Source organism: Amphiura filiformis, unplaced genomic scaffold (genome assembly GCF_039555335.1).
Source record: "Amphiura filiformis unplaced genomic scaffold, Afil_fr2py scaffold_41, whole genome shotgun sequence".
Classification (NCBI taxonomy): domain Eukaryota; kingdom Metazoa; phylum Echinodermata; class Ophiuroidea; order Amphilepidida; family Amphiuridae; genus Amphiura; species Amphiura filiformis.
This window is the reverse complement of record NW_027305505.1, coordinates 335716-344300: the sequence shown is the minus strand read 5'-3', so window position 1 is coordinate 344300 and position 8585 is coordinate 335716. Positions and strand designations below refer to the sequence as shown.

The 8585-nt window shown below is 43.8% G+C and overlaps 1 protein-coding gene across 1 annotated transcript; it reads left to right on the top strand.

The window, feature by feature from the left end:
- The first annotated feature begins 2338 nt into the window (after positions 1-2338).
- LOC140144134 (uncharacterized) lies at positions 2339-7246 on the top strand. Its single transcript, XM_072165970.1, has 4 exons — positions 2339-2552; positions 4627-4904; positions 5519-6174; positions 7099-7246. The coding sequence occupies exons 1-4, from the start codon at positions 2339-2341 to the stop codon at positions 7244-7246; spliced, it is 1296 nt and encodes a 431-aa protein (XP_072022071.1).
- Positions 7247-8585: the final 1339 nt, after the last annotated feature.

Here is an 8585-nt window from a genome sequence, read left to right as displayed (position 1 = left end):
GGCTTCGGCTTTGGCTTTGGCGGCACGGGCTTTGGTGCAGGAGTGACGGTAGAAACCGTCAATTTGGTCGCCGCAACTATCCATGCGACAATCGTCGATATTGTCATGCCGATTGCGGTTATGATCGAAGCAATAGTAACTCCCTCTCGTCGAAACAACATGCTAATTCGATCGCGCAAACTATCGTCGCTTTCGATGAAATTTTCGATAGATTGCCGCAAACGCTCGAGAGAATTTCTGACTTTGGCATCTTGATCGGCTATGGCCCGGTCAAATGTTTTGATCTCCTCTTCCAGTTCTCTAGATTTCTCAGCATCGTCTTCGCTTACGGGCAAAAGGGGTTCTCCTTCGTCACCTTCGTTGGTTAGGTTAACGAAGCTAACAGAACTGCGACCTTGGGATTTCAGATTTGCTAGCTCTTCCGCTTTTTCGTCTCTCCTTTTTACCAAGTGCTCCTAAACGTCGGACAGTCTCTTGAGACGTCCCTGCGCATCCAAAAAATTCTTTACTTCCTCTTGGTTAGCAACGGGATCACTCGCAAGGTCTACTCCCAGCCCCTCCATGTCATTGTTTGCCATTTGAAGCCTTTGCATCACTCGAGCTGCGCCTGGTCTCCCTGTTGGAGTTCTCCTCAAAACTCTTCTCACACTCGTCGACGCCCTTTTTGCTTGTTGTTGTGTTTTCTTAGTGCTTTTGAAACTCCCAGCGTCTCCCGTAAAAATGAAGAAGCTCCCTGTCCTTAGTTTCCTTTAATAGTGTTAAGAGCTAGACATTTTCGCGGATTTCCTTCTACGGTGAGTCTTGTTTTTTTGCTGTTGTATTCGACAAAAATAGTATCGCGCTCGAACGACCATGTTGTGCCCTTGCGAAACGTATCCCCTTCTCTCGCAACATCGTCGAGAGAGAATTTTTGCATTTGATTCTCGACATACTCTTGAAAAACTTGTGGCATACACAAAACTTGTAGGATGGTTGCTTCCAAAAAGCTTGGTAATTACCGACCCTGATGGCCTGGAAGTCTCGTTGAATGAAGGACCGTTCATAGACATAGCTCTGTCAAAGTGGACGTGCGGGATGTACCACCGTTTTGGGCACATGCTAGGCCCGCTCGAGGCTGTGTTGCTGACGGGTAATCACATCCAAAAAAACCCGGTCGTGCCTAAAGAACCCCAGCTGCTGGAGCTACTGCTAAACCCGGAGTAGATGAGATCGATTAAGGCAAAGTTGTTGAGCAAGTGCTGAAGACGTGCTGAGCAAGTGCAAGATCTGAGCATGATGCTCAGAATGATGCTCAGGTCGCTGAGCAAAGGTAGTTTAAAAAAATGGATCAATACAAAGGATTTTTTTATGTTGTTCTAAATAACTGAGCTGCTGCTGAAGATCTATAAATAAAATGGAAGAAAAAAAAACTCGAAGAGTCAGAAATCGTTGCTGGCGCAGGGCTCACCGAAGAGCCAAAAATCGTTACGGCTACTCACGCACAGCCTAAAGAGCCAAAAATCGTTACGGCTCCTCGCGCGCGGGCTAAAGACCCAAAAAAGGTTGCCGCCGGAAAAAAACTGGCGAAGATAAACGAAGAAAAAAGGGCAAAATTAAAAGCGTTTGAAGAACAACAAGCGTCCCTCCCACAACCCGAGAAGACAGCGCAGGCAGCTCCACAAGCGCAGCAATCACAATCTAGCTGGCCAATTATCGTTGTCGGAGGAGAAGGGGCTATTCTCTTGGGGGTCGTAGCGTACTGGGTAGGCACAAACAATTTGTCATGGGGGTCCATCCCCCAGGCACCATCACCTGCATCGATGGTGGTCTCCACCCCCCAGACACCAGCGTCACCCACTTCAAAAAAAGAAAAATATGTCGATGAATTTGAATAGTAATAAAATGGCAAGCGAAAATCCAAACGTTAACATGCTCGTCAACAGCGCTTATCACGCGCTGACGATAAGCGCACTCATGGCAGTAAACTGTTGGACTGCGAAGAAATTCTTCACATTCAAACCCGCGAATCTGGGACAGCTCGACGCGGAGGATATTGGAAAGCTCACACTCTCAGTTGGAGTGGCAACCTACACGAGAGACTTTTTAGTCAAGCAAGGTTTAATCCCCGAAGATATCATCACGGGATAACAAATGATTTACAGAAAGTAAAGTACAAAGGAAAATTTGTATAATTAAGTCAAAAATGCCGGGTTGTATCGCTCAACATCCAATTTACAAAAATTACGGCGTCAGGGAAAATGGTGAGATTTTGAACTTGCAAAAATTTCGAAAATTGAACCCAACGACAATCAACAGTGGCTATTTACGTTTTGCCGCTTATCTGAATGGCAAACAAAAAATGTACCAAGTACACAGATTTGTCTACGAGTGCTTCAAAGGGGAAATCCTATCCAATCTTGATGTAGATCACATCGATGGTAGTAGAATAAACAATCACATCGACAATCTTCAGCTTCTTACACGTTTAAAAAACTGCCAAAAAGCTCCAGCCGGACGAAGAGGAAACAATAATAAAACTCCTATTCCAATCGTAGCAATTTGTGTTGAAACAGGTAAAAAAAGAAACTTCAAAAGTATGTGTGCTACAGGAAGAGCTCTTGACATTAATCATGGAAATATTTCAGCAATTGTTAATAAAAAAATTGGACTAAAGTCAGCCCAGTCAAAAGTAGATGGCCTTTGGTACAAATTAAAAAAAATTAGAGTAAAAAATCACACAAAATAAAAGGAATTGCACAAAATAAAAGGAAAATGGCTTCAATACTCATGATGGCTGGAGGAGCTTTGGTGAACGCTCTCGCATTCAGCGGTTCAAATTATCTTTTTAGCATTCTGTCTAGTTCGGCAGAAAGGAAGAGACACGACCTCGCTTTAGAAAAACTCCAACACGATCGCGATTCTTGGAACCAGGCTCGTCTTCAGAGAATTGATTATATCAACCAGCAGCTAAAACGGCAGGGCCACGCGGAAAAAAAAAAAAAAACTTTCGAGGACTTCGACGACGCGATGCGACAATATTACAATCTTACTGGGGCACTTATACGTTTATACAATTATCTCGATGAGGAGCAAACTGAGTCTATCAAAAATGGAAAACTGGCCTTGGTCGGAATGGGTATGGTCGCGACTGGAGTTCTCGTATATAACTTTGTCTGATGGGAAAAGCCCAGCAACCCACAACTGGTGCAAAAAAAAAATTCTGGAGATCCTTTTTTGAACCTCCAGAATTTTTTTGCGCCTGGGGTACCCTTCCCACTATTTTTTTTTTTTTGCTGTGGTCGGGGATGCAACCTTGCTCCAACATTAAACTCGTTCATAAAATATAATTCCGATTGAATAACGCGACAGTCCAAGCATGTAGGCAGGTCATCAACAAGAATGCTCGAGCTAGCACAGTCTTTGCAAACTTTTAGTGGGCTCGGAGGAGTGAACAGAAGCCGGTGGTATTTTTCCGAGCTCAAATATTCGTACGCAAGTTTGTAAAATTTTGCCAAAGGCGCTCCAACTCTCTTCAACATCGCAAAACGAAGGGTCACGATTTGCAATTTACGACAAAGCGAACAATCATTTCGACTCCCACAAACGCAAAACTTGCACATAATGGCGGTTTTACGTCAAAAAAATACCCTCGACACTCGAGGGGCTTTTTGTTGACAGTTCTTCAAACAAACGTCGAATTCCATTCCAAGCTGGACTCTCAAACAGGTGGCAGCTCTGTTTTTGGCTCTGTTTTTTCTCTTCTCGCAAATTTCGCAAGCGCACCTGCGAAAATTCGGCTTTTCAAACATCTTCTTCTTCAGACCCAAAATCAGCTCTATTTTTTCAGATTCTTCTTTAGACTCCCAGACAATGTCAAATGAATAATAATCTCGTTTTGGGTTGCTTTTTGAGGGAACAAGTCCCTTTGGCATCACATAGCAACACAAATGTTGAAAATCTTCCTCTCTTTCCTTAAGTTGTTTGCTCAGCGTATACGGTGCCCAAACTTCACGACCATCCGCGAGCTCAATAACACACGCTGCCTCGCTGAACTCGGTTTTAATGTATCTGAAGTCCCTGATTTCAAAAATTTCGCCTTGTTTCAAGTCTCGCCATTTCAGGATAGTCGACTTTTGCTCCTCGACCAGTTTTTTGAATTGTTCAGGATTCATTTTTTCGCTTTTATTTTTGCTTTCAATTCGCAATTTCATAAACCAAATTTTTTTTCCGCCTCGCGGGCTAGGTTGTACTTTTCCAGCGCCTCAGTCATGCGTCTGACTTCCATCCTCATCCTTCTTTCTGGGGTGTCCAAAAGACACGATGCGCATAACCAAAATGTAACTAACATTGCCGTTTATTAAATAAAACCAACAAGATGTCAATTTATTTATGAATATTATCAATCATCCAGGTAGATCAAATAGTTGACTAAATTATAATTCTATTCAACTGGACTTACTATTTGTGATGGCTACGGTATCACGTCATATCCATGACGCATCATCAGGCCGACTGGTCTTGAATTGGCTCTGTATTCTTGACCTGTGACGTCACGATGGTAGAAGTGACGTCACACGAGAGTCGTCGAGGGATCTTCCTGATGGTCGGTTCGTAACTCTTGGACAAGTTGTGGCTCTGACATCTTAGTGCTACCGGCTGATAAAGGTAGATGCACAGTAGTTATTGACAAATCTGACTATGTAAACAAAGCCAACGATCTTTTGAGTGATACAAAAGTTTACCAACCTCTCAAGAGGGATCCTACTTCTGGTTACAAGAAGAAAGTTAGTGATTCCCTCAAAGCTTTGGAAGAATCTGAGGCCATCGATCGTGCGTTGTATTACAAACTCAGCCCATCTGAGTCAGTGCCTCGTTTCTACGGCCTACCAACAATTCATAAACAAAATGTGCCTTTGAGACCAATTGTCAGTTGTATTTCATCAGTGACTTAAAATCTCGCAAAGCATTTGGCTGGTATTATTGGGCCCTTAGTTGGCAAATCTTGTCATCATGTTGTCAACTCTACCGATCTTGTGGACAAATTAAAGGACATTAAGGTTGAATCTGACGAAACTATCACCTCATACGACGTTTCGGCCTTGTTCACTAGTGTCCCACCGGAGGGCGCTGTAAACGCAGTCAAGGAAGCTTAACACGCTGACAATACCCTAGGTCAACGAACCAACTTGAACGTGGACCAAATTTGTTCGCTTTTGGAATTGTGCCTCAATTCAACTTATTTCGTGTTTGAAGGGAAATGTTACAAACAAAATCATGGATGTGCGATGGGGTCCCCCGTTTCCCCAATTGTCGCGAACCTTTACATGGAACGCTTTGAACAGACTGCACTAGACTCTTACAGTGGTATTTCATCGTCGCATTGGTTCCGATATGTCGATGACACTCTCGTTAAGATCAAAAAGAGCGAACTAGATCCGTTTTTGACCACATTAACTCTGTTGACAGCAATATCAAGTTCACCCAGGAAGGTGCGACCAATAACGAGTTACCCTTTTTGGATTGTTTGGTCAAAATTCAGTCAGACGGCACTCTCTCAACATCAGTATACAGGAAAGCCACACATACGGACCAATATTTACAGTTTGATTCCCATCATCCACTTATCCACAAACTCGGTGTGATCAAAACGCTCTTTCACCGCGCGGAGACCATCCCGTCAACGGACGAAGCTAAAGCTGGTGAACGCGAACATCTGAAGTCGGCCTTGGGTACCTGTGGGTACAAGGACTGGACGTTCCATAAAGCTTTGAAACCGCAAAAGGACCAAACATCGTCCAAACAATCTTCTACCACCGCTTCGAGCACCCGCAAGTTCGGTATCACTCTCCCTTATGTCTCAGATGTTTCTGAGAAGTTAAAGAGGATCTTCGGACAGCACCAGATCCCTGTCTCATTAAAACCTTGCAACACTCTGAGACAAAAGTTAGTCCATCCGAAGGACGAGATCCCGCAACGCAAACAAAGCAACATTGTTTATGCGATTAACTGCCAGGATTCGGATTGTGAGAACTACTACATAGGGGAGACAAAACAACCGCTCCACAAGCGCATGTATCAACATCGTCGACCCAGTTCAACAGGGCTCAACGACTCGGCGGTATACACGCACCTCAAAGCAGCCAAACACAACTTTGAGGACAAGGACGTTATTGTGCTTGATAAAGAACATAGGTGGTATGAAAGAGGGGTGAAGGAAGCTATATATGTTCGCAGGGAGGAGCCAACTTTGAATCGCGGAGGGGGACTACGCCACAACTTGTCCAAGAGTTACGAACCGACCATCAGGAAGATCCCTCGACGACTCTCGTGTGACGTCACTTCTACCATCGTGACGTCACAGGTCAAGAATACAGAGCCAATTCAAGACCAGTCGGCCTGATGATGCGTCATGGATATGACGTGATACCGTAGCCATCACAAATAGTAAGTCCAGTTGAATAGAATTATAATTTAGTCAACTACAAAATGTCAATTTATTTTGAGCTAGCTGACGATGAAATATTCGAGCAGCTACAGGATGCGCCCAAAGGAGATTTTTTCGCATGGAACGGAACAAGTCTCGGAAACCTGTTTGTTGCCGCGAGCGGGTACAACGGAAGTAAGGTGAGATTTCAAGCGCACGCCTTGCTACTGTGCTTTGCCGCGTGGTACAAGGATCGGTACAAAATGAGGCTGTGCTTAAAACCACCTTGGATTATACCTGAACGGACAGAAGAAATTCATATTCTCGAAAAGACGGTTGATTTTCTTCAGAAGAACTCGGTCGATCAGCGAGATATGAACGCGCTGGAAGAATACGCCGAGAAATTTGGACTACTAGAAAAATTTCACGAATTGATGTGAAAATAAAGAAAATGGACGCCAAACTTTCAAAAATATATTACAGTCCAAAAGGATACTGGAAAGGCGTCTCAGCAATAGACAAGTTGGCGAAAGAAGCTGGGACGACAAAAGAAAAAAGCTGCGGACTTTTTGAAAAAGCAGACTATTTGGCAGATCTACCTTCCACCTCCAAAGTACATCCCTAGAGCAAAATTCAGCGTGAGCACCCCCCAACGAGGTTCACCAGGCTGACCTTCTTTTTTTACCTCACGACAGGCCTGGTAGAGGACGTAAGCTTTACAAATACGCTTTTACTGTGGTGGATGTTGCAAGTAGGTACACAGAGGCTGAACCACTGAGCTCGCTGGAGTCTGGGGAGGTTGTCAAAGCTTTCGAAAAAAATTTACTCAAGAGGCCCGCTTAAATGGCCAAACCTTTTGCAAGTCGATCCAGGAAAGGAGTTCATGGGAAAAGTAAACGAACTCATGAAAAAGCATAACGTGAGCGTGCGAAGAGGAGAAGCTGGACAGCACATGGCTCAGGCAATCGTAGAAAGATTTAATAGAACTTTAGCCGAGAGGTTGTTTGGACATCAATACGCGCAAGAAATCTTGATAGAAGCTCGAGGGGAAAACGGTACGAGGTCTACAGAATAGGTGGCAAGATTGCCAGAAGTTGTGAAGGCTATAAACAACGAGGAGACTCGTTTGATAGGAATGAAACCGATTGATGCAATCAAAAAGAAAGAAGTTGTCGCTAAACCTTCAGCACCTACTAAAAACGCGAATGAAGAACGGGTGGCTTCGGGAGTTGATGTGAGGTATTTGTATCAACCTGGAGAGCTAGAGGGTGGTGAACGAAAAAGAGCGACTGATCCGATATGGTCTTTGGATTTGTATCAAATAGGGAGTGTCATCGCAAAACCCGGAGAGCCTATGATGTACTACTTGGAAGATGGTCCAAAAGAGGTTTCGTTAGAGAAGAGCTGTTGATCGTACCATCCAACACTCAACTACCTCCGGATGGAGTTCTCAAAAGGTAGTGACCGTACGCCAAAGTGCGAATTCCATCCTCCGAGATCCAACGCTTTGTATCAAGGGGAGAGAGCGTGATCTTCGTCAAATTAATTCCATATATTTTGTGCTTTTCAAAGCGTTCATACCATGTCGAAAGATCTTTGTATCATTCAAAGATTCTCTGTACAGCTCGTGAGTCAAGTTTTTCTTCACGACGCATTTTTTGACACCCTTCAGCCATATCGCGATACATGTCATCAGTCTCGATGTGAACTAACAGAGAATCGGTGTCGGTGTACAACAACTCGCACTTATCTCCGTATCGCTTCATCAGATGATTGTAGTAGAAGTCGTACATGTGCTGCTTGCTCAGATCGAGAATCGCCATCCCAACATAAATGGGCTTGTTCAACAACACTTTTTTTTGTGCTGTTCTACTCCAGCTAGGCTCGGGTTGAATATTCTCGCTCTCGAGAATGACGGTTTTGCCATAGCTTTTAGCAGCTTCTTATTCTCATCCGGGCAGCGATATAAACTTACGTTTACATTATTCCGCACATTCTCCATCGTCTTTCCTCATTTACTCATTGACCCAAAAGCTCAAGGATATTGTCAAGTGTAAGTTATATTTGATAAATACACAAAGAAAGCATCACAGAAGGAACAGATCAGATAACAGCAGAAAGGCAAGATGAGGGAGCTAAATTCTATATTGATCAAGACTCAACAGGCATCAAAGACGACAAT